This window comes from Tympanuchus pallidicinctus, unplaced genomic scaffold, assembly GCF_026119805.1.
Source record: "Tympanuchus pallidicinctus isolate F22 unplaced genomic scaffold, pur_lepc_1.0 scaffold8, whole genome shotgun sequence".
Classification (NCBI taxonomy): domain Eukaryota; kingdom Metazoa; phylum Chordata; class Aves; order Galliformes; family Phasianidae; genus Tympanuchus; species Tympanuchus pallidicinctus.
Window position 1 is genome coordinate 47324734 of NW_026294802.1, and position 23259 is coordinate 47347992.

Genomic DNA, 23259 nt, shown 5'->3' on the forward strand with positions numbered 1-23259 from the left:
GGGTGCGGAGCTGGCAGAAGGTTTGTGAAGATGTGCTTCCTGTGGACGTCCCTTCTTGGGCCGAGCCAGGGCTGCAGTTGTGTGTGATTGTGTTTGTTGCTTGGGAGAACTGCTGCCTTAGTAGAGTGGGGGGAGGGAGAGGGAGATTGTAAGACTGCCATCAGTCAGGAGCACGGCACGTTTCTGCCCGCTTTGCTCATGCTGTTGTGTGGGTCCCCGCGAAGCATGGGTGAGCCAGGGTGGCCCCGTGTGTGTGGCAGCATTGTGCGCGGCTGTGGAATGGAGTGAGAGTGATTGTAATGAAAATGCAGCTGGCCGTATTGATGGTAGGGAATGGTTGAATCCCCAGCCGTGAGGCGCAAGACGAGGCGCTGGATGCTAAGGTGGAAAGCGGAGCTGGTGTGTGCCAGGAGGCAGGCGTGGTGAGGTGCGCTGTGGAGCCTGCTGTTGTTGGCGCTGGGCTCGGGAGGCCCCTGAACATGGCACTGTGTGCTGCGTGTGCCAGCCGCAACAGATTGCCGTGTGGAAGAAGGGAGAGGATGAAGGAGGCCGAGGGCCCTTTTCTCGGGGCCGGCTCCTCTGTGGCCTCTTGCTTGCCGGAGAGAAGGGCTGCCCGCTGGGCACAGGGAGCGCCTTCTAGCTGCCGCCCCCTCCTCATGCTATGTGGAACGCCATTGCCAGCAGTGCGGCCGCCATTTTAGAACCTTGGCCGCGTCACAGCCGTCACCTTGGTCACCGCTGCCCCGGCCAACGCACTCGCCTCTGAGAGCTCTGGCAGCCATGTCAGCAGCAAAGAGAGCGAGGGGCGAAGCTTGCCCAATTTCCCATCGGAAGGGAGAGCTGGGGGCCCCAGTAGCGAAGAGGAGGAGGGGGGCCGCCTTGACCATCAAGCGGAGGAGGAAGGAGAAGAGAGTCCGTTTCCATCGCGCCTGGACCAGCGCTGTGACCACCTCCGTGGAGCCCATGGAGGTGGATCCACCTCCAGAGGAGCCCATGGAGGTGGATCCACCTGCAGAGGAGCCCATGGAGGTGGATCCGCCTGCGGCACAGCTGGCCTGGCACCACACCACCGTGCCAGGCCCCGCATCGGCGCCGTCCCTCCACCGCCGCTGGTCCAGGCGCTCGGCTCCTTACCCGCTGCGCGGCCCCCGCCCCCAGCATTAGCTGGGTGGCATGAGTTACCATCTGCTCCTCCTCTGGAGCCAATTCTGCGGGCCCCCAGCTCCATCTTCACCCTGTTAAGTCCCCGGCCCTGGTTTACTTGTTGATTTTAGCGTTAAGTTTAGGGTTAGTGTTAGGATTAGGTTATTGTTCATGTTGTAGTGTTAGGAGTAGGTTATTGTTCATGTTTTAGAGTTAGGCATAGGTTCCTGTTCTTTTGTTAGAGTTAGGCATAGGTTAGTGTAGTCTTTTAGTGTTAGGCATAGGTTCCTGTTCATACTTGACAGTTAGGGGTCGATTGCTGGTGTCAAGTGGCAGTGAGCAGCTCTCACTCGGTAAGCACACGCCTGATTGATGGTGCGAAGACATGAGTGCGAGTGCCGTGAGCACGGAGGCCCGATGGCATCTTGGATGCATTGAATTTCCAGCTTGTGACTTTTGTGTTGCAGACCGTCGAGGAGCAGAGTGGGAGCGGCTGCGCCATTGCGTTGGGCCTCAGGAGAACAGTGTGTGACTGTGTGTCGAGCGTCCTGCGTGGCCGTTGCCGGGTAGGTGTGCCTTCCTTTGCAGTAAGCAGTGCTTAGGCGTGAGCCCAGCTCCTCCCCCTGTGCTCAGCAGGTGGGCTTTCTGCGTGCTTTCTTGCCGTGCTTGGTGCCGTCCGGCACAGCAGCAGCAAGGCCGTGAACACGTACGTACCCAGGTAGATGCAGATGTGCAGCTGATGGCAGGAATACTGTTGTTGTTCGTGTTCATGAGACAGTGGTCGTGCGTGTGCGATCAAGCTCAGGGAGAAGCTGATTCTTGCCTGTTCAGCTCTGGCTGAAATGCAAGTTGGGCGTCCCTCCTTGTGGTTGGGTCGGAAGACCAAGGCTATCTTGAGAGCACGTCTGTGAGTCAGGCTGGGAGTTTTTGCTAGCAGGAAGTCACAGCGTCGGAGCGCACGAATGGAACGATGGCTCTCGTTTCCCCCTTGTAGAAAGCAGCCTCCTGGAGAGCAGCAGAGCAGCAGGCTGTCTGCGCTATGGCCGCTGAAGTGCATTTCTCGGCCCCTGAGACCCCTGAGCCCACGCTGATGGAGAACGTGCTGCGCTGCGGCCTCTTCTTTGGAGCCGTTTTCCAGCTTGTGTGCGTGTGGGCCACAATGCTGCCAGTTGCCAAGTGCCCAGAGACAGTAAGTAGCGCTCTGTTTGGTAGAGGTTGATAGAAATGCTGAGGAAATGGGCTGGGAGGGAAGCAGCTGGAGCCGTTGCCTACGGTAGCGCGCCGCGGCATTGCTGAGAGTGGGGCAGTTTGTTGTGCCCTTCCTTGGGCGTGCGTGCTGTTCCTGGTGGCACGCAGGGAGCCTGGAGGTGCAAGCTCATCTTATCGTCGTGCTGCTGCTGCTTCTGTGGGCTGTGAGTGGCAGGCAGGGCGTCCCCCTGTGCAGGGACTGCCTTGCAGGCAAGGCCTGTAGACTGTAGCTTACGTGGGATTTTGGGGAACAAGAGAGAGATGGAGTTTCTGTTGTGCCCTGATGTCAGGAAGGCAATGTGCAGCACTGGCAGCCAAAGCTGCCCAGTCAGGTGACTTGAGCTGCCAAAGCGAGCTGTGGGGCAATTGTCAGAAAGTTCCCTGACTGTTTGTGAATTGATTCCTGCAGGACTGGGACGGCTTGGAGTCTAAGACCTGGGAGACGGCGAAGAAACCAAAGGCAAGTGCTGCACAGCTGAGCAAGAAAGCCAAGAAGGGAAGCAAAAAGAAGCGGTGAGGGCTTGAGCGCTAAGCCTCAAAGGCCAAAGGAAGCAGCGGGAATGCTTGCTGAGAGGTGCTCCAAAGGCAGCGCACTGTACGTCTGGTTTTGTGGCGTGGCCGTGCTTTCCCTTGCACGGACATTGGAGAGGAACTGAGGAAGCTGGAGGGGCTTCTGATGCGTGGCGAACAAATGGGACTTTGCCTGTGCGGGATTTCATGTCTGGCAAGAGCTGGGGACGCTGCGTTCCTTCAGGGTCCTTCAGCTCGATAGCTGTTTCAGAACGTTGATGATGAGGTGAACTTAGCGCATGCCGCTGGTCATGAGCGGTATCCAGGCTATTTTATTGCCTGTTGACGTATCTGCAAAACGCAACCCAACTCCCTTAGTTTCAAATAAAAGGGAAACAAACCTTTTAGACCTGGTGCTGCCTCTTTCAGTAGCTGGTCCAAACATGCCCGGCTTGGGCTGGCAGCGGCAGGGCGATGAAGCGGCCGGCTTCACGTCCCTCCCTGGAGATGGAGCTGCTTTTCCCGCGTTTCCATGTTGGTCTTGCCAAGCGGTGGCCTTTCAGCCAAAGCGTAACTGCCAGCGAAGCCTGTGAGCATCAGCTTGCTCTGTGAGGAGTGAGAGAAAGAAAAGGAGAGGAAGCAGCGCGCGAGGAAGAAAGGTGTCCCTGCACTCAGCCCCTTGAGCTCGTCCCTCAAGCTTCCCTGGTGGCTTTTTCAGCCTTGTGTAGCACGGACTGTTCCTGCTTGGCCTGGGAAGGCCAGCTGCACCTGCGGGCAGCCGTGGCCTGCACGTCAGGCTCCCGTTGAGCCGCGAGGAGTTCAAGTGCGGGTGGGCTGGTGTGAAGAGCAGCGCTGGGAGTGGGGCAGGAGGAGAGGGCAGCGGGAGGGCTGCAGGTGAGCGCGCCTGGGGCCCAGAGCTCAGGCGTGAGGCGGGAGGGCAGCGAGCCGTGCTGCTTCAGCTGCTTCAGCTGCAATGGCTTCGAGCGCGTCATGGGCAGCGGCGCGTGTGGAGCGTCTGGGTGCTGCGAGGGCACCTTGCTGAGCCGGAGCCCGAGAGAGGAGAGAAGAGGAGAGGAGAGCAGAGCAGAGCAGAGGCCGCACGTCAAGAGTGTCTGCCTGCCGTTTTGGATTGGCGCGTCGGCGTCTTCCTCCTTCCACGAAGGAGCCTGCACGGTGCACTGGGTGCAGCGTGCTACACGGCACTGCCTTCTGCTGCCTGCCTGCCTGCGCGCCTGCCTGCTGCACTGCTGGAGAGGAGAGAGCGGATTGTGGGGCTGCGTGCAGCCAAGGAGCTGGCTGCAAAGGAGGGAAACGGAGTATTGAGGAGCGGTTAGTGCGTGTGAGGTTTGGGTGTGGATGCAGCGGGGGCCGAGTCACCTCCATCAGCTCCTGGGGGCTGGGGCCGAGCCCGGTGCGTGGGGCTGCGCTGCGGGCAGGAGGGCTGCGGGGCTGGGGCAGTGGTGTGGGTGCAGCACGTGGGGCCGTGAGAGGGCGTGCAGCAGGGAGGGCGTTGGGCCCGAGCCGCGCTCGTGTTTGTCGCAGCACAGGGGCTGCAGGGGATGGCAGGAGCGCAGGGCAGAGCGGGGAGAGGCGGGCTGTATGAAGGCCAGGGCATGAAGTCTTCCCTTGGCAGCTCCGGAGCTGCTGGGCTTTTCCCCCAAGTCTTCAGACTGCGGGCTGATAAGGCTCCGCAGCAAAGGCAGCCGGGCCCTCCTGATACTTGGGGGTTAGGAAAGGGCAAAACAAATCAGAGTCTTTCAAGAGCACAAAGCAGTGAAGCACAGCACAAGCCATTTATTGCCTGCGTAGGTGATCTTCTCCAGGCACGTCCGTTGGAGGTGTGCAGACTGCGTGTGGACAGAAAGCAAACGGAAGGCAGGGGAGGGGAGGGGGAGGGAAGGGGAGGGGAGGGGAGGGGAGGGGAAAAAAGTAAGAAATGAAAGGAAAGAAAAAGGGAAATGTGAAGGGGAAGAGAGAAAGAGAAAAGGAAAGGAAAAGAGAAGCAAGGCAAAGAAAAGAAAGGCAAAGGAAAGCAAAAGGGGGAAAAGGGAAAAGGCAGAAAAGGAGAAGCAGCCAAGTTGCATGCCGCCGGCGCCACCCGAGGGGAATCCGGCAGCGGACCCCCCCAGCTGCCCCTCCCCGTCCTCCAGGCCCCGGGCCGCCCTCAGCAACGTGACGCCGCAGGCGGTTGGTAGGGCCGGGGCAGGAAGTGGTTCCTGGCGGCGGAGAGCACTTCCGGGGCAGCGCAGAGCACTTCCGGGGCAGCGCGGCATGGCGGCGCCGGGCCGGTGAGCGGGGCCGGGAGGAGCGGGCTGTGTGCTGGGAACGGGGTCGGGCCTCGGTGCGGGGGCATGGAGGGGCGCTCGGCGGAGGAGCTGGCGGTGCTGCCGGCACGCGGAGGCGATGCGTGCGGCGCCGGCGAGTGGTGCGGGGTCGGGGGGCGGCTTCCTCTCAGGGAAGGCCGTGCGAGTGCGGAGCCGTGTTGGTGTTTGGGGTGTGCGAAGGAGGAGGCCCCGTAGGGCCTGGCTGTAGCCAGCAAAGCCCGGGCGGGCAGTGGAGCAAGGCGCGTGGGTGCTGTGTTGGCCGGAGGGTGCGGAGCTGGCAGAAGGTTTGTGAAGATGTGCTTCCTGTGGACGTCCCTTCTTGGGCCGAGCCAGGGCTGCAGTTGTGTGTGATTGTGTTTGTTGCTTGGGAGAACTGCTGCCTTAGTAGAGTGGGGGGAGGGAGAGGGAGATTGTAAGACTGCCATCAGTCAGGAGCACGGCACGTTTCTGCCCGCTTTGCTCATGCTGTTGTGTGGGTCCCCGCGAAGCATGGGTGAGCCAGGGTGGCCCCGTGTGTGTGGCAGCATTGTGCGCGGCTGTGGAAAGGAGTGAGAGTGATTGTAATGAAAATGCAGCTGGCCGTATTGATGGTAGGGAATGGTTGAATCCCCAGCCGTGAGGCGCAAGACGAGGCGCTGGATGCTAAGGTGGAAAGCGGAGCTGGTGTGTGCCAGGAGGCAGGCGTGGTGAGGTGCGCTGTGGAGCCTGCTGTTGTTGGCGCTGGGCTGGGGAGGCCCCTGAACATGGCGCTGTGTGCTGCGTGTGCCAGCCGCAACAGATTGCCGTGTGGAAGCAGGGAGAGGATGAAGGAGGCCGAGGGCCCTTTTCTCGGGGCCGGCTCCTCTGTGGCCTCTTGCTTGCCGGAGAGAAGGGCTGCCCGCTGGGCACAGGGAGCGCCTTCTAGCTGCCGTCCCGTGCCCTGTCCTCCAGCCCCCTCCTCATGCTATGTGGAACGCCATTGCCAGCAGTGCGGCTGCCATTTTAGAACCTTGGCCGCGTCACAGCCGTCACCTTGGTCACCGCTGCCCCGGCCAACGCACTCGCCTCTGAGAGCTCTGGCAGCCATGGCAGCAGCAAAGAGAGCGAGGGGCGAAGCTTGCCCAATTTCCCATCGGAAGGGAGAGCTGGGGGCCCCAGTAGCGAAGAGGAGGAGGGGGGCCGCCTTGACCATCAAGCGGAGGAGGAAGGAGAAGAGAGTCCGTTTCCATCGCGCCTGGACCAGCGCTGTGACCACCTCCGTGGAGCCCATGGAGGTGGATCCACCTCCAGAGGAGCCCATGGAGGTGGATCCACCTGCAGAGGAGCCCATGGAGGTGGATCCGCCTGCGGCACAGCTGGCCTGGCACCACACCACCGTGCCAGGCCCCGCATCGGCGCCGTCCCTCCACCGCCGCTGGTCCAGGCGCTCGGCTCCTTACCCGCTGCGCGGCCCCCGCCCCCAGCATTAGCTGGGTGGCATGAGTTACCATCTGCTCCTCCTCTGGAGCCAATTCTGCGGGCCCCCAGCTCCATCTTCACCCTGTTAAGTCCCCGGCCCTGGTTTACTTGTTGATTTTAGCGTTAAGTTTAGGGTTAGTGTTAGGATTAGGTTATTGTTCATGTTGTAGTGTTAGGAGTAGGTTATTGTTCATGTTTTAGAGTTAGGCATAGGTTCCTGTTCTTTTGTTAGAGTTAGGCATAGGTTAGTGTAGTCTTTTAGTGTTAGGCATAGGTTCCTGTTCATACTTGACAGTTAGGGGTCGATTGCTGGTGTCAAGTGGCAGTGAGCAGCTCTCACTCGGTAAGCACACGCCTGATTGATGGTGCGAAGACATGAGTGCGAGTGCCGTGAGCACGGAGGCCCGATGGCATCTTGGATGCATTGAATTTCCAGCTTGTGACTTTTGTGTTGCAGACCGTCGAGGAGCAGAGTGGGAGCGGCTGCGCCATTGCGTTGGGCCTCAGGAGAACAGTGTGTGACTGTGTGTCGAGCGTCCTGCGTGGCCGTTGCCGGGTAGGTGTGCCTTCCTTTGCAGTAAGCAGTGCTTAGGCGTGAGCCCAGCTCCTCCCCCTGTGCTCAGCAGGTGGGCTTTCTGCGTGCTTTCTTGCCGTGCTTGGTGCCGTCCGGCACAGCAGCAGCAAGGCCGTGAACACGTACGTACCCAGGTAGATGCAGATGTGCAGCTGATGGCAGGAATACTGTTGTTGTTCGTGTTCATGAGACAGTGGTCGTGCGTGTGCGATCAAGCTCAGGGAGAAGCTGATTCTTGCCTGTTCAGCTCTGGCTGAAATGCAAGTTGGGCGTCCCTCCTTGTGGTTGGGTCGGAAGACCAAGGCTATCTTGAGAGCACGTCTGTGAGTCAGGCTGGGAGTTTTTGCTAGCAGGAAGTCACAGCGTCGGAGCGCACGAATGGAACGATGGCTCTCGTTTCCCCCTTGTAGAAAGCAGCCTCCTGGAGAGCAGCAGAGCAGCAGGCTGTCTGCGCTATGGCCGCTGAAGTGCATTTCTCGGCCCCTGAGACCCCTGAGCCCACGCTGATGGAGAACGTGCTGCGCTGCGGCCTCTTCTTTGGAGCCGTTTTCCAGCTTGTGTGCGTGTGGGCCACAATGCTGCCAGTTGCCAAGTGCCCAGAGACAGTAAGTAGCGCTCTGTTTGGTAGAGGTTGATAGAAATGCTGAGGAAATGGGCTGGGAGGGAAGCAGCTGGAGCCGTTGCCTACGGTAGCGCGCCGCGGCATTGCTGAGAGTGGGGCAGTTTGTTGTGCCCTTCCTTGGGCGTGCGTGCTGTTCCTGGTGGCACGCAGGGAGCCTGGAGGTGCAAGCTCATCTTATCGTCGTGCTGCTGCTGCTGCTGCTGCTTCTGTGGGCTGTGAGTGGCAGGCAGGGCGTCCCCCTGTGCAGGGACTGCCTTGCAGGCAAGGCCTGTAGACTGTAGCTTACGTGGGATTTTGGGGAACAAGAGAGAGATGGAGTTTCTGTTGTGCCCTGATGTCAGGAAGGCCATGTGCAGCACTGGCAGCCAAAGCTGCCCAGTCAGGTGACTTGAGCTGCCAAAGCGAGCTGTGGGGCAATTGTCAGAAAGTTCCCTGACTGTTTGTGAATTGATTCCTGCAGGACTGGGACGGCTTGGAGTCTAAGACCTGGGAGACGGCGAAGAAACCAAAGGCAAGTGCTGCACAGCTGAGCAAGAAAGCCAAGAAGGGAAGCAAAAAGAAGCGGTGAGGGCTTGAGCGCTAAGCCTCAAAGGCCAAAGGGAGCAGCGGGAATGCTTGCTGAGAGGTGCTCCAAAGGCAGCGCACTGTACGTCTGGTTTTGTGGCGTGGCCGTGCTTTCCCTTGCACGGACATTGGAGAGGAACTGAGGAAGCTGGAGGGGCTTCTGATGCGTGGCGAACAAATGGGACTTTGCCTGTGCGGGATTTCATGTCTGGCAAGAGCTGGGGACGCTGCGTTCCTTCAGGGTCCTTCAGCTCGATAGCTGTTTCAGAACGTTGATGATGAGGTGAACTTAGCGCATGCCGCTGGTCATGAGCGGTATCCAGGCTATTTTATTGCCTGTTGACGTATCTGCAAAACGCAACCCAACTCCCTTAGTTTCAAATAAAAGGGAAACAAACCTTTTAGACCTGGTGCTGCCTCTTTCAGTAGCTGGTCCAAACATGCCCGGCTTGGGCTGGCAGCGGCAGGGCGATGAAGCGGCCGGCTTCACGTCCCTCCCTGGAGATGGAGCTGCTTTTCCCGCGTTTCCATGTTGGTCTTGCCAAGCGGTGGCCTTTCAGCCAAAGCGTAACTGCCAGCGAAGCCTGTGAGCATCAGCTTGCTCTGTGAGGAGTGAGAGAAAGAAAAGGAGAGGAAGCAGCGCGCGAGGAAGAAAGGTGTCCCTGCACTCAGCCCCTTGAGCTCGTCACTCAAGCTTCCCTGGTGGCTTTTTCAGCCTTGTGTAGCACGGACTGTTCCTGCTTGGCCTGGGAAGGCCAGCTGCACCTGCGGGCAGCCGTGGCCTGCACGTCAGGCTCCCGTTGAGCCGCGAGGAGTTCAAGTGCGGGTGGGCTGGTGTGAAGAGCAGCGCTGGGAGTGGGGCAGGAGGAGAGGGCAGCGGGAGGGCTGCAGGTGAGCGCGCCTGGGGCCCAGAGCTCAGGCGTGAGGCGGGAGGGCAGCGAGCCGTGCTGCTTCAGCTGCTTCAGCTGCAATGGCTTCGAGCGCGTCATGGGCAGCGGCGCGTGTGGAGCGTCTGGGTGCTGCGAGGGCACCTTGCTGAGCCGGAGCCCGAGAGAGGAGAGAAGAGGAGAGGAGAGCAGAGCAGAGCAGAGGCCGCACGTCAAGAGTGTCTGCCTGCCGTTTTGGATTGGCGCGTCGGCGTCTTCCTCCTTCCACGCAGGAGCCTGCACGGTGCACTGGGTGCAGCGTGCTACACGGCACTGCCTTCTGCTGCCTGCCTGCCTGCGCGCCTGCCTGCTGCACTGCTGGAGAGGAGAGAGCGGATTGTGGGGCTGCGTGCAGCCAAGGAGCTGGCTGCAAAGGAGGGAAACGGAGTATTGAGGAGCGGTTAGTGCGTGTGAGGTTTGGGTGTGGATGCAGCGGGGGCCGAGTCACCTCCATCAGCTCCTGGGGGCTGGGGCCGAGCCCGGTGCGTGGGGCTGCGCTGCGGGCAGGAGGGCTGCGGGGCTGGGGCAGTGGTGTGGGTGCAGCACGTGGGGCCGTGAGAGGGCGTGCAGCAGGGAGGGCGTTGGGCCCGAGCCGCGCTCGTGTTTGTCGCAGCACAGGGGCTGCAGGGGATGGCAGGAGCGCAGGGCAGAGCGGGGAGAGGCGGGCTGTATGAAGGCCAGGGCATGAAGTCTTCCCTTGGCAGCTCCGGAGCTGCTGGGCTTTTCCCCCAAGTCTTCAGACTGCGGGGTGATAAGGCTCCGCAGCAAAGGCAGCCGGGCCCTCCTGATACTTGGGGGTTAGGAAAGGGCAAAACAAATCAGAGTCTTTCAAGAGCACAAAGCAGTGAAGCACAGCACAAGCCATTTATTGCCTGCGTAGGTGATCTTCTCCAGGCACGTCCGTTGGAGGTGTGCAGACTGCGTGTGGACAGAAAGCAAACGGAAGGCAGGGGGGGGGAGGGGAGGGGAGGGGAGGGGAGGGGAGGGGAGGGGAGGGGAGGGGAGGGGAGGGGAGGGGAAAAAAGTAAGAAATGAAAGGAAAGAAAAAGGGAAATGTGAAGGGGAAGAGAGAAAGAGAAAAGGAAAGGAAAAGAGAAGCAAGGCAAAGAAAAGCAAAAGGGGGAAAAGGGAAAAGGCAGAAAAGGAGAAGAAGCCAAGTTGCATGCCGCCGGCGCCACCCGAGGGGAATCCGGCAGCGGACCCCCCCAGCTGCCCCTCCCCGTCCTCCAGGCCCCGGGCCGCCCTCAGCAACGTGACGCCGCAGGCGGTTGGTAGGGCCGGGGCAGGAAGTGGTTCCTGGCGGCGGAGAGCACTTCCGGGGCAGCGCAGAGCACTTCCGGGGCAGCGCGGCATGGCGGCGCCGGGCCGGTGAGCGGGGCCGGGAGGAGCGGGCTGTGTGCTGGGAACGGGGTCGGGCCTCGGTGCGGGGGCATGGAGGGGCGCTCGGCGGAGGAGCTGGCGGTGCTGCCGGCACGCGGAGGCGATGCGTGCGGCGCCGGCGAGTGGTGCGGGGTCGGGGGGCGGCTTCCTCTCAGGGAAGGCCGTGCGAGTGCGGAGCCGTGTTGGTGTTTGGGGTGTGCGAAGGAGGAGGCCCCGTAGGGCCTGGCTGTAGCCAGCAAAGCCCGGGCGGGCAGTGGAGCAAGGCGCGTGGGTGCTGTGTTGGCCGGAGGGTGCGGAGCTGGCAGAAGGTTTGTGAAGATGTGCTTCCTGTGGACGTCCCTTCTTGGGCCGAGCCAGGGCTGCAGTTGTGTGTGATTGTGTTTGTTGCTTGGGAGAACTGCTGCCTTAGTAGAGTGGGGGGAGGGAGAGGGAGATTGTAAGACTGCCATCAGTCAGGAGCACGGCACGTTTCTGCCCGCTTTGCTCATGCTGTTGTGTGGGTCCCCGCGAAGCATGGGTGAGCCAGGGTGGCCCCGTGTGTGTGGCAGCATTGTGCGCGGCTGTGGAATGGAGTGAGAGTGATTGTAATGAAAATGCAGCTGGCCGTATTGATGGTAGGGAATGGTTGAATCCCCAGCCGTGAGGCGCAAGACGAGGCGCTGGATGCTAAGGTGGAAAGCGGAGCTGGTGTGTGCCAGGAGGCAGGCGTGGTGAGGTGCGCTGTGGAGCCTGCTGTTGTTGGCGCTGGGCTGGGGAGGCCCCTGAACATGGCGCTGTGTGCTGCGTGTGCCAGCCGCAACAGATTGCCGTGTGGAAGCAGGGAGAGGATGAAGGAGGCCGAGGGCCCTTTTCTCGGGGCCGGCTCCTCTGTGGCCTCTTGCTTGCCGGAGAGAAGGGCTGCCCGCTGGGCACAGGGAGCGCCTTCTAGCTGCCGTCCCGTGCCCTGTCCTCCAGCCCCCTCCTCATGCTATGTGGAACGCCATTGCCAGCAGTGCGGCTGCCATTTTAGAACCTTGGCCGCGTCACAGCCGTCACCTTGGTCACCGCTGCCCCGGCCAACGCACTCGCCTCTGAGAGCTCTGGCAGCCATGTCAGCAGCAAAGAGAGCGAGGGGCGAAGCTTGCCCAATTTCCCATCGGAAGGGAGAGCTGGGGGCCCCAGTAGCGAAGAGGAGGAGGGGGGCCGCCTTGACCATCAAGCGGAGGAGGAAGGAGAAGAGAGTCCGTTTCCATCGCGCCTGGACCAGCGCTGTGACCACCTCCGTGGAGCCCATGGAGGTGGATCCACCTCCAGAGGAGCCCATGGAGGTGGATCCACCTGCAGAGGAGCCCATGGAGGTGGATCCGCCTGCGGCACAGCTGGCCTGGCACCACACCACCGTGCCAGGCCCCGCATCGGCGCCGTCCCTCCACCGCCGCTGGTCCAGGCGCTCGGCTCCTTACCCGCTGCGCGGCCCCCGCCCCCAGCATTAGCTGGGTGGCATGAGTTACCATCTGCTCCTCCTCTGGAGCCAATTCTGCGGGCCCCCAGCTCCATCTTCACCCTGTTAAGTCCCCGGCCCTGGTTTACTTGTTGATTTTAGCGTTAAGTTTAGGGTTAGTGTTAGGATTAGGTTATTGTTCATGTTGTAGTGTTAGGAGTAGGTTATTGTTCATGTTTTAGAGTTAGGCATAGGTTCCTGTTCTTTTGTTAGAGTTAGGCATAGGTTAGTGTAGTCTTTTAGTGTTAGGCATAGGTTCCTGTTCATACTTGACAGTTAGGGGTCGATTGCTGGTGTCAAGTGGCAGTGAGCAGCTCTCACTCGGTAAGCACACGCCTGATTGATGGTGCGAAGACATGAGTGCGAGTGCCGTGAGCACGGAGGCCCGATGGCATCTTGGATGCATTGAATTTCCAGCTTGTGACTTTTGTGTTGCAGACCGTCGAGGAGCAGAGTGGGAGCGGCTGCGCCATTGCGTTGGGCCTCAGGAGAACAGTGTGTGACTGTGTGTGGAGCGTCCTGCGTGGCCGTTGCCGGGTAGGTGTGCCTTCCTTTGCAGTAAGCAGTGCTTAGGCGTGAGCCCAGCTCCTCCCCCTGTGCTCAGCAGGTGGGCTTTCTGCGTGCTTTCTTGCCGTGCTTGGTGCCGTCCGGCACAGCAGCAGCAAGGCCGTGAACACGTACGTACCCAGGTAGATGCAGATGTGCAGCTGATGGCAGGAATACTGTTGTTGTTCGTGTTCATGAGACAGTGGTCGTGCGTGTGCGATCAAGCTCAGGGAGAAGCTGATTCTTGCCTGTTCAGCTCTGGCTGAAATGCAAGTTGGGCGTCCCTCCTTGTGGTTGGGTCGGAAGACCAAGGCTATCTTGAGAGCACGTCTGTGAGTCAGGCTGGGAGTTTTTGCTAGCAGGAAGTCACAGCGTCGGAGCGCACGAATGGAACGATGGCTCTCGTTTCCCCCTTGTAGAAAGCAGCCTCCTGGAGAGCAGCAGAGCAGCAGGCTGTCTGCGCTATGGCCGCTGAAGTGCATTTCTCGGCCCCTGAGACCCCTGAGCCCACGCTGATGGAGAACGTGCTGCGCTGCGGCCTCTTCTTTGGAGCCGTTTTCCAGCTTGTGTGCGTGTGGGCCACAATGCTGCCAGTTGCCAAGTGCCCAGAGACAGTAAGTAGCGCTCTGTTTGGTAGAGGTTGATAGAAATGCTGAGGAAATGGGCTGGGAGGGAAGCAGCTGGAGCCGTTGCCTACGGTAGCGCGCCGCGGCATTGCTGAGAGTGGGGCAGTTTGTTGTGCCCTTCCTTGGGCGTGCGTGCTGTTCCTGGTGGCACGCAGGGAGCCTGGAGGTGCAAGCTCATCTTATCGTCGTGCTGCTGCTGCTGCTGCTGCTTCTGTGGGCTGTGAGTGGCAGGCAGGGCGTCCCCCTGTGCAGGGACTGCCTTGCAGGCAAGGCCTGTAGACTGTAGCTTACGTGGGATTTTGGGGAACAAGAGAGAGGTGGAGTTTCTGTTGTGCCCTGATGTCAGGAAGGCCATGTGCAGCACTGGCAGCCAAAGCTGCCCAGTCAGGTGACTTGAGCTGCCAAAGCGAGCTGTGGGGCAATTGTCAGAAAGTTCCCTGACTGTTTGTGAATTGATTCCTGCAGGACTGGGACGGCTTGGAGTCTAAGAGTTGGGAGACGGCGAAGAAACCAAAGGCAAGTGCTGCACAGCTGAGCAAGAAAGCCAAGAAGGGAAGCAAAAAGAAGCGGTGAGGGCTTGAGCGCTAAGCCTCAAAGGCCAAAGGGAGCAGCGGGAATGCTTGCTGAGAGGTGCTCCAAAGGCAGCGCACTGTACGTCTGGTTTTGTGGCGTGGCCGTGCTTTCCCTTGCACGGACATTGGAGAGGAACTGAGGAAGCTGGAGGGGCTTCTGATGCGTGGCGAACAAATGGGACTTTGCCTGTGCGGGATTTCATGTCTGGCAAGAGCTGGGGACGCTGCGTTCCTTCAGGGTCCTTCAGCTCGATAGCTGTTTCAGAACGTTGATGATGAGGTGAACTTAGCGCATGCCGCTGGTCATGAGCGGTATCCAGGCTATTTTATTGCCTGTTGACGTATCTGCAAAACGCAACCCAACTCCCTTAGTTTCAAATAAAAGGGAAACAAACCTTTTAGACCTGGTGCTGCCTCTTTCAGTAGCTGGTCCAAACATGCCCGGCTTGGGCTGGCAGCGGCAGGGCGATGAAGCGGCCGGCTTCACGTCCCTCCCTGGAGATGGAGCTGCTTTTCCCGCGTTTCCATGTTGGTCTTGCCAAGCGGTGGCCTTTCAGCCAAAGCGTAACTGCCAGCGAAGCCTGTGAGCATCAGCTTGCTCTGTGAGGAGTGAGAGAAAGAAAAGGAGAGGAAGCAGCGCGCGAGGAAGAAAGGTGTCCCTGCACTCAGCCCCTTGAGCTCGTCACTCAAGCTTCCCTGGTGGCTTTTTCAGCCTTGTGTAGCACGGACTGTTCCTGCTTGGCCTGGGAAGGCCAGCTGCACCTGCGGGCAGCCGTGGCCTGCACGTCAGGCTCCCGTTGAGCCGCGAGGAGTTCAAGTGCGGGTGGGCTGGTGTGAAGAGCAGCGCTGGGAGTGGGGCAGGAGGAGAGGGCAGCGGGAGGGCTGCAGGTGAGCGCGCCTGGGGCCCAGAGCTCAGGCGTGAGGCGGGAGGGCAGCGAGCCGTGCTGCTTCAGCTGCTTCAGCTGCAATGGCTTCGAGCGCGTCATGGGCAGCGGCGCGTGTGGAGCGTCTGGGTGCTGCGAGGGCACCTTGCTGAGCCGGAGCCCGAGAGAGGAGAGAAGAGGAGAGGAGAGCAGAGCAGAGCAGAGGCCGCACGTCAAGAGTGTCTGCCTGCCGTTTTGGATTGGCGCGTCGGCGTCTTCCTCCTTCCACGAAGGAGCCTGCACGGTGCACTGGGTGCAGCGTGCTACACGGCACTGCCTTCTGCTGCCTGCCTGCCTGCGCGCCTGCCTGCTGCACTGCTGGAGAGGAGAGAGCGGATTGTGGGGCTGCGTGCAGGCAAGGAGCTGGCTGCAAAGGAGGGAAACGGAGTATTGAGGAGCGGTTAGTGCGTGTGAGGTTTGGGTGTGGATGCAGCGGGGGCCGAGTCACCTCCATCAGCTCCTGGGGGCTGGGGCCGAGCCCGGTGCGTGGGGCTGCGCTGCGGGCAGGAGGGCTGCGGGGCTGGGGCAGTGGTGTGGGTGCAGCACGTGGGGCCGTGAGAGGGCGTGCAGCAGGGAGGGCGTTGGGCCCGAGCCGCGCTCGTGTTTGTCGCAGCACAGGGGCTGCAGGGGATGGCAGGAGCGCAGGGCAGAGCGGGGAGAGGCGGGCTGTATGAAGGCCAGGGCATGAAGTCTTCCCTTGGCAGCTCCGGAGCTGCTGGGCTTTTCCCCCAAGTCTTCAGACTGCGGGGTGATAAGGCTCCGCAGCAAAGGCAGCCGGGCCCTCCTGATACTTGGGGGTTAGGAAAGGGCAAAACAAATCAGAGTCTTTCAAGAGCACAAAGCAGTGAAGCACAGCACAAGCCATTTATTGCCTGCGTAGGTGATCTTCTCCAGGCACGTCCGTTGGAGGTGTGCAGACTGCGTGTGGACAGAAAGCAAACGGAAGGCAGGGGAGGGGAGGGGAGGGGAGGGGAAAAAAGTAAGAAATGAAAGGAAAGAAAAAGGGAAATGTGAAGGGGAAGAGAGAAAGAGAAAAGGAAAGGAAAAGAGAAGCAAGGCAAAGAAAAGCAAAAGGGGGAAAAGGGAAAAGGCAGAAAAGGAGAAGAAGCCAAGTTGCATGCCGCCGGCGCCACCCGAGGGGAATCCGGCAGCGGACCCCCCCAGCTGCCCCTCCCCGTCCTCCAGGCCCCGGGCCGCCCTCAGCAACGTGACGCCGCAGGCGGTTGGTAGGGCCGGGGCAGGAAGTGGTTCCTGGCGGCGGAGAGCACTTCCGGGGCAGCGCAGAGCACTTCCGGGGCAGCGCGGCATGGCGGCGCCGGGCCGGTGAGCGGGGCCGGGAGGAGCGGGCTGTGTGCTGGGAACGGGGTCGGGCCTCGGTGCGGGGGCATGGAGGGGCGCTCGGCGGAGGAGCTGGCGGTGCTGCCGGCACGCGGAGGCGATGCGTGCGGCGCCGGCGAGTGGTGCGGGGTCGGGGGGCGGCTTCCTCTCAGGGAAGGCCGTGCGAGTGCGGAGCCGTGTTGGTGTTTGGGGTGTGCGAAGGAGGAGGCCCCGTAGGGCCTGGCTGTAGCCAGCAAAGCCCGGGCGGGCAGTGGAGCAAGGCGCCTGGTGTGCGATCTGTCCCCCGTGTCCATCTCCTGTTTCTGTACCAACTTGCCATTGCCATCATACGGTAATGAGGCAGTAGAAATATTTGTTTACCTCTCCTGTTAAAAAAAAAAAAGAGCAACATGCTGTAGCAAACATGGATGCTTTGCTAGAGTAAGAAATAATTATATTTTGAAGTTCGTTGAAGCTCGTGGGATTTTTTTCTGTTAATGACCCTCTGCAGTCTGTTTTAAAATTAATGTAGAAATCAGGTCTTCACAGCATGGTTTGGCAGCTTGACAGAAGAATTCATCCTGTATGTATAAAAGAAGAGGTGATGTCACACTGCAGTTTTAACAGCATGAAGCTGTGAGGGGTTTGCATGGTAACGCTGCTGTCAGCAGCTGCCTTGCCCTGGCATCTGGGCAGGTCTGGGTCTTATGCGGTGACTGCAGGAAGATGAGCTTAGAAAACACACGAGTGAAGAGAAGTTTGGATTAACTCAGCATCCTTTTATTAAACAAGATAACATGCAAGCATTTCAGATGAAACGTGCAGGAATTTTGGTGTGGCAGGTGTGTGCAGGCAGTGAGCTGGAGGCTGAGCACTGAGGTCTGATGACAAGTGCTGCAGATGGCGATCTGCTCTGCCTGCACTCACACAGATCTGCATGACTTGTCTTCACCCTTAGAGGGCTTTTGAAAACTCTGACATATGTATGTTTGCAGAGCAGCCTCAACATTTATTAGCGAAAGAGATTTCTGTAAGGGGGCTTAGATTTATTTTTCCTCTGAAAAGCATCTTTAGAAATATCCTGCAATCTGCAGGAAGCCAAGGCTGAGCAGAAGAGAAAAGCACTTCCAGGTCTTCCAAACGAGACATGAATTACAGCCATTTTGAGTGTTTGTTGACCTAAACTGGACCTGAACCTCTTGATGCAGGCTGAGCAACAGCCAGAACTGAATCCAAGCTCAAGCAGAAGGGATGTTGCTGAATCCCAAAATGCTACAGTAGAATTGGAAACCAGCAGGAGCACAACTGTCCCACAGAGTTCAGGAAATTGTACGTTTTTTCCTCTTCCAAACCTGGAACTCGTGCAGTTTTGCAGCTTCTGTAGGAAAGGACCTTGTGTGAGATCCCATCTGTGCTGTAAGAAGTGTTGTTTGGGGTGGAGAGCATCACTGTTCAGAGCAACTGATCCCTTGGGCATCTTCATGGGTGCCAGATTTGGAGCCACTGACACATGTCTGCTGTTTTAAATGTCAGGCACCCACTGCATGTGCAGCTGAGTGTGGACCTGGAGGAAAGTGATTCTGCAAGACCCGATGAGCTTTGTGACCCACCTCTTTGAACAATCCCCTGCCGTGTGTTTCAGCCCAACGTGTGTGGAAGAAGTGTTCCAGAAAGTTTTCCTGCAAACTGGTGAGTTACAGGGGCAGCAGCAGGTTATGATGGGAACATTCTGAGTCTCGGGTGGGAGAAACGTGAGGTAGCTGGAAAACTGTAAGGTCAGCAACGTTCTGGGCTGTTGCTTAATAAAACCATTCATCCGGTATGGTGCTGTTATGAGAATACTGATAGCAAAGGTACATAAAATTGACACTAGCTCTTCCAGTGTGGTGATCATTATGTAATTAACAGGCTTTATTTCTCGTGGCTTTTTGCTGTTCTTGTTCTGTTGTTATCTTATAGCTACCTTTATTTCAGATATATAGCAGCGAGAATCTTTCCACTCCCTGAATGCTGTCCCATTTAGTTCCCACCATTCATTTCATCGCATCCCATAGCTGCCATTCTTCCACTGAGCTTGATTAATGCCAATTTCCCTGCAGGCATTCCCTCAGCATGAGTAAGATGATGACCATATTTCCTCTTTGTACAGGAGAGTATCGGGGCAGGGGATAAGGAGACACCTGGAATTGCTGAGGAAAAGAGTGGGGTACGTGTGAGCGGCCTCAGGAATGTGGTTGTGCTTTAATATCTTCAAGAGGAGCGTGGCAAAAATATATGTATGTCATCTGCATGTAATCAGTGTGCAGACAATACAATGTGACTGTGACCCAGCTGTGGTACCAGAACATTTCTCATTCAATGCAATTCCTACCTTAGAAACTGCCTGTTGCAGCAGTACAGCCTTTGAAATGCATCTTTCCTCTGTTCCAAACTAGGTGCCCTTGTAAAGTAACTTTTATCTGGTCAGTTTAACCTGCTTAGAGGAGCAGTATTACTGAATGCAGAAGAGATGCTGTCAGGGATCAGGCTGTTTCTAAGCTGATATCCTGGCTCCAGTGGAGGACTGTCCTTCTGAGGCAACTTTCATAACCAGTTCTTCAGCGATACTCCAAAAGCCTTCCAAGACTGCAAACTGCCTTTGCAAGCAGTTGGTGTGCTCACTAAAGCATGATAATTAGTTCTTGATCTTATATGAGATGGCTGAGCTGTAATTATGACTAACTGTCCTAAAAATTACCCAGTCCTTTTCTAAATCAAGCCGTGGAGCCAGATCTTCAGCTCTGGAAAATGGGGAGAGCTCAGTGAGCTCCTCCCAGACCCCAGCTGCAGACTTGGCTGCTCTCCTCCTCTTCATGGCCTCATTCTTGCTGCTGCTGAATCTGGGCACTGCACTGAGCTGACAGCTCTATGAGAGGATAATGCAGCCAGCTGCAGCCTGGGTAAAGAAGCATTCACTGTTACTGCAACTCAAAGCCATGTGGCTCTGTTATCACAGCCTTCATTACATTGGATGGCCCTTGTTTTTTGTCCTGTGTGGCTGTGCAGATTTCAGTAACACTTCTGCAGATAGCTGGTTTAGGAGACTCTTAGTCTGTGCATTGCTATGGAGAACAGGTTTGTAGAGTTGGTTCTCAACACAAAGACAGGAAATACCTGCAGGTACGTGGCCCATTGCAGCTATGGTGGGACTCTTGTTCTGATTTCTGTGGAATTGAGTCTCCCTCTTTTTAGCTTAGTTTTGTGGGGGTTTTTTCTTTATCAAAGATATTTGATACTAATAGTGAGATTCATTCAGCACTAGCACACGTGCTTTTGTAAAAGCCATTTTTTAATTATCTATCTTGCTTTGGTTCTGTATTCTAAGGCACGGGAAATACCCAGTTCTGCAGATGTGAGTCTGCTGTGCCTTCAGTGAGTTACAGCTACAGCTGTTGAGAGCATCACCCTTTCAGTGCTGACTGTTTGTGAGCTGACTCATGTAAATCAAAATTCTCCACCGTAAAAGAAGATTGGCTAGACAAATACAGTAAATAGGAAATAAATGTTGATCCTCATCTCAACAGGCAGCAAGATCAGTGTCTGCAGCATGCTGTTAGAAGCACATGTGATGAAATCAATCTGATAGGCATTCTGTTCCCCTCCTTTCATACTGGTCTCTTCCAAAGCTTTTATATCCACCATTTATTTGAATACTAGCCTGGGTCAAGATTGCTAAATTGGTAATACTCTGTGAGACAGGTTTGCATGCCTTACAAGTCACAGGAGAAGATGTCAACAGCTGTCCATATCTTTTGGTAATGCTTCTGTTTGTGGCAGAGCATCCTTCTCTAGCAGAATTTTCAGTTCAAGCTAAAACTTCTCCAGTGGTTTCTGCAAAGCACTGGAGTATTTCCTGCTTTCAAGGACTGCAGAAGAATTTACTTACCACATCAGTTAATGTGAGCCACTAGGGGTAGATAGAGCTGAACAACAGTGACTGAAGAATGATCGTGAATGAACGCAGGCAGTTCAAGTTGAGCTCAGAGAGCTGCATTGGTCTCATTCCTGGGTGGAAAATCAAACTGAGGAAACAGAGCATCAGGCTGTGAACTGAATTTCTGCTAAACTCAGCGTGATGCTGGTACCTAGAAAATAGCTTTTCTTTAGTGTTAAAAACTTCCTGAAGCCACTTGAATTGACAGAATGTGTTTTTTATATTGACCTCCACCATTCTTTAAAGTCGGCCTAGCTATAGGCTAACATTTTCTGATAGCTGATGACATCTGCATATTTCTGACCTTCATCTAGCTGTAGAGTATATTTGCTTCAGCTAACATAGCACAAGTTGCACATCTCTGTTCAAAAGGAGTCTAACTAATGCTCTCAAGGCAGTCCAGGTCCAGAGATTGCAGGCAGCAGCTGGAGCAGACCTGCAGCCTGTTCCCAAGAGCAGACTTTCAGTAGCACAGGGGACCTCCGGACAGTTTGCCAAGCTGCAACTCGCCTTGAACCTGCAGGGAGTTTCTCACACCACACAGCTTGGAGGCAAATCAGCCCTGAGAATGCAGTCCCATCACTGTTCCAGAGAGCAGTGGAAGGAGGCCGTTGTATAGGCGTGAGAAAGGAGAGGCAGTGAGAACACGTGAGCCTTGAGAAATCCTTCCTACACTAGCAATACCCATCTGAAACTCTACTGCGTGTTGACAGGAAGGTTTTGTAAGTGTCCCTCTCGTGCCTGTTGTTCACTGCAAAAATACTGCATGGATTTTATTCCAGGTGAAATGGATAGCACTTAGGAGAACTCAGCTCTTTCCAATAAGAAGTCTTCCTTTTGATTGATGGTGCTGCTGAGGATTTGGATTGTAGCACTGCATGTCAAGATCCGGCTTAGGCTGAAGTTTCCAGGAATTTTTGGAAAAGGTTGTTGAGTATCAGCTGACTTTTAGTTTCTAGCAATTATGATGGCAGAGAAAACAAAAACTGTTATTTCTTCTGACTGCCAATACAGGAATGAGAGAAAAGAACTCTCAGAAAAAATAATCAGATGAAAACAGTGACTTTTTCACCCCTCATCTGTGACATTCTGTAATGATTCTAGCACACTGCTGTGCTCTTACTGTGTAAGTATCCCAATATTGCTGTGAGAACTTTGAAAACATCTCCACGTGCATTTGCACAAATGCAGGTTTGCTGTAAGACTGGATGACTCCAGAGGCTGATTATCCAATTTTCAGTTCAGTTGGAGGTAAGGTGGGATGAAGGCCATCTAATGTGCTCACAGTCTCACAACACCATGGCAGAACAGAGAAAACAGTCTGTGCAAAATCAGAGTATGCTGTGTAACAAATCACCACTTCTTTTAGCCGTATGGCTCTAAAACTTCTCCGGGCCTGGAGTCTGCAGAAAGGAATGGGAGAGAGCTGACCCTGAAGATGCTCTGTCTTTTCTCTTTCAGGAGGCTGCTTGACAGGCATTAAGGAATCTGAGTGGCTTCAGCACAGCGATGGAAATGGTTAGAAAGGACTTTTCCCAGAGAACTTCACACGCCACCTGGAACTTCTCACAGGCACACGAATGTGGTTTGAAGCTCAGTCAGTGGGTTCTTCACCTCCTTGAAACACAGGAGCCCCCTTTTTTTGTAGTTCAGGCTGTTAATGGTTTACAGATTGGTGCCAGACAAAGCTTGTTGGGCATATCAAAATGAGCATGAGTGCAAGCAGTTATGCTAGCCATTTCTGAAGCAGTGCATGAAAAAAAAAACAAACAAACAAATACAAACAGAAATGTCCTCATTTGTTCACATGCACGTGGCAACAGGTTTGTTTGTGCTGTGCCAGAGCTGTGGTGATCTGTGTTTGGTCCTTTCCCATGAAATCCAAAATTAGCCTCCTTGATACCAAAACCTGAACTTCTCTGCACTGTGTTGTATTGAGTTGCACTGCAGAAAACTTAATTAGTAATCCTGTAGTAATGAGGTCAAACTACTACAAGGTTCACGTGTTTAAAAAATATAATTAACTGCTGCAGAGTCAGCCCAAATGCTGTTGAATTATGGCACAGAGCTTCAGAGGCAGCCCAAATGCTGTTCAATTAAGGCACAGAGCATCAGAGTCAGCCCAAATGCTGTTGAATTATGGCACAGAGTGTCAGAATTCACTTAAATCCTTATCTTGTAGAAGGTCTGGTGGTGGTGGCTTCAGAGGGACCTTTCCTAGCGTGATCTTCTTGGCTCTCAACTGCTTCTCTGCGGCTGTTAATTCACTGCTCGGTGTGTGTGACTGCCCTGGTGCCGTGTGGGGATGCAGGAGGTGCGGACGCGGCGCTGTGTGCAGAGGCACCGGCTGTTGGTGCGGCCGAAGCACTGCTTGCACCTGACAACAAGGTTCTGTAGCTGCCTTGGGAGCAGCGACAGCAAGCAGAGCGGTGCTGGAAGGATTTGCTGCAGCAGGGCTCACAGGGCCCGGAAGCCCTGAAGTCCACGGCCAGCGGCCGTTCCAGGAGCGTGAAGTGAGGCTGCGGATGGAGCTGCAGGATCCCCAGTGCCAACGGGATGGGGACGGCTGTGGGAGGACATCGCCCCGAGGGCAGGAGGACTGGAGGCAGCAGCAGAGCTCCCCACAGCTGGAGCGCTTCCAGATGAGACGCTGGGATTTGTGTGCAAGGACAAAGCGGCAGCACCACTGCTGCTGTTGGCTGGAGAGCCTGCAGTGAGGAAATGGATGGGAAGGCTGAGGATGGGAGCACCTGCCATACTGAAACACCGCTGCATTTCAGTGCTGCAGGAGAACGCTGATCAGCGCCTGTTTAATCGCTGGTTCCTTATGCAGAAACTTGCTTGGGAACCCAGGGCTTGGGGCTTGCTGTCCTCCCAGTCCAAGAGAAGGTGATGGTGGAGTGACCGCTTTCTCTCTCCAAAGTAGCTGACAAAGTTCCAAATACATTCATGAAAACTACATTCCAGCACAGGCAAGCATCTTTCAATCACTTAAAGCAAAAACCCACGTGTGCCGACCAACTGAACGTAACTGAGAAACTGAACCAAACGCTGGCCACAAGCAGTGGCAACTTTAAACAAAATGCTCTCAGGC

At 56.5% G+C, this 23259-nt stretch overlaps 3 protein-coding genes and 1 pseudogene across 30 annotated transcripts in view; 3 read left to right on the forward strand and 1 right to left on the reverse strand.

The window, feature by feature from the left end:
- Nucleotides 1–3305, forward strand: part of LOC128073685 (protein MANBAL-like) — a 32704-nt gene extending 29399 nt beyond the window's left edge. For 4 of the 5 annotated variants that reach the window (XM_052668836.1, XM_052668837.1, XM_052668835.1 and 1 more), the window contains 3 exons: nt 1611–1709; nt 2138–2332; nt 2801–3305. In XM_052668836.1, coding sequence (XP_052524796.1) covers nt 2183–2332; nt 2801–2908 — 258 coding nt within the window. In that variant the 5' untranslated portion in view covers nt 1611–1709; nt 2138–2182 and the 3' untranslated portion in view covers nt 2909–3305. The remainder of the gene's footprint in view (nt 1–1610; nt 1710–2137; nt 2333–2800) is intronic. The other variant, XM_052668841.1, reaches the window with a different exon arrangement.
- On the forward strand, nt 2–12726 carry LOC128073683 (protein MANBAL-like). Of its 23 annotated transcripts, none has more exons than XM_052668827.1 (4): nt 684–1403; nt 6912–7218; nt 7647–7841; nt 8319–8823. In XM_052668827.1, exons 3-4 carry the CDS (start codon nt 7692–7694, stop codon nt 8424–8426), a joined length of 258 nt encoding a protein of 85 aa, XP_052524787.1. In that variant the 5' UTR covers nt 684–1403; nt 6912–7218; nt 7647–7691; the 3' UTR covers nt 8427–8823. The 23 variants fall into 23 exon arrangements, 4 of the variants coding, with proteins under 4 accessions (XP_052524787.1, XP_052524788.1, XP_052524789.1 ...); XM_052668828.1 differs by lacking the exon at nt 684–1403 and adding an exon at nt 5154–5189 and having other exon boundaries at nt 7120–7218; XR_008202822.1 differs by lacking the exons at nt 684–1403; nt 6912–7218; nt 7647–7841; nt 8319–8823 and adding exons at nt 5957–6508; nt 6539–6606; nt 12137–12408; nt 12439–12726.
- On the forward strand, nt 10691–14350 carry LOC128073686 (protein MANBAL-like). 2 transcript variants are annotated; one of them, XM_052668843.1, is made up of 3 exons: nt 10691–10716; nt 13174–13368; nt 13846–14350. In XM_052668843.1, exons 2-3 carry the CDS (start codon nt 13219–13221, stop codon nt 13951–13953), a joined length of 258 nt encoding a protein of 85 aa, XP_052524803.1. In that variant the 5' UTR covers nt 10691–10716; nt 13174–13218; the 3' UTR covers nt 13954–14350. The 2 variants fall into 2 exon arrangements, with proteins under 2 accessions (XP_052524803.1, XP_052524802.1); XM_052668842.1 differs by lacking the exon at nt 10691–10716 and adding an exon at nt 12718–12745.
- Nucleotides 14351–22317: 7967 nt separating this feature from the next.
- Nucleotides 22318–22940, reverse strand: LOC128073623 (nucleoporin NUP42-like; annotated as a pseudogene).
- Between the last annotated feature and the right edge of the window lie 319 nt (nt 22941–23259).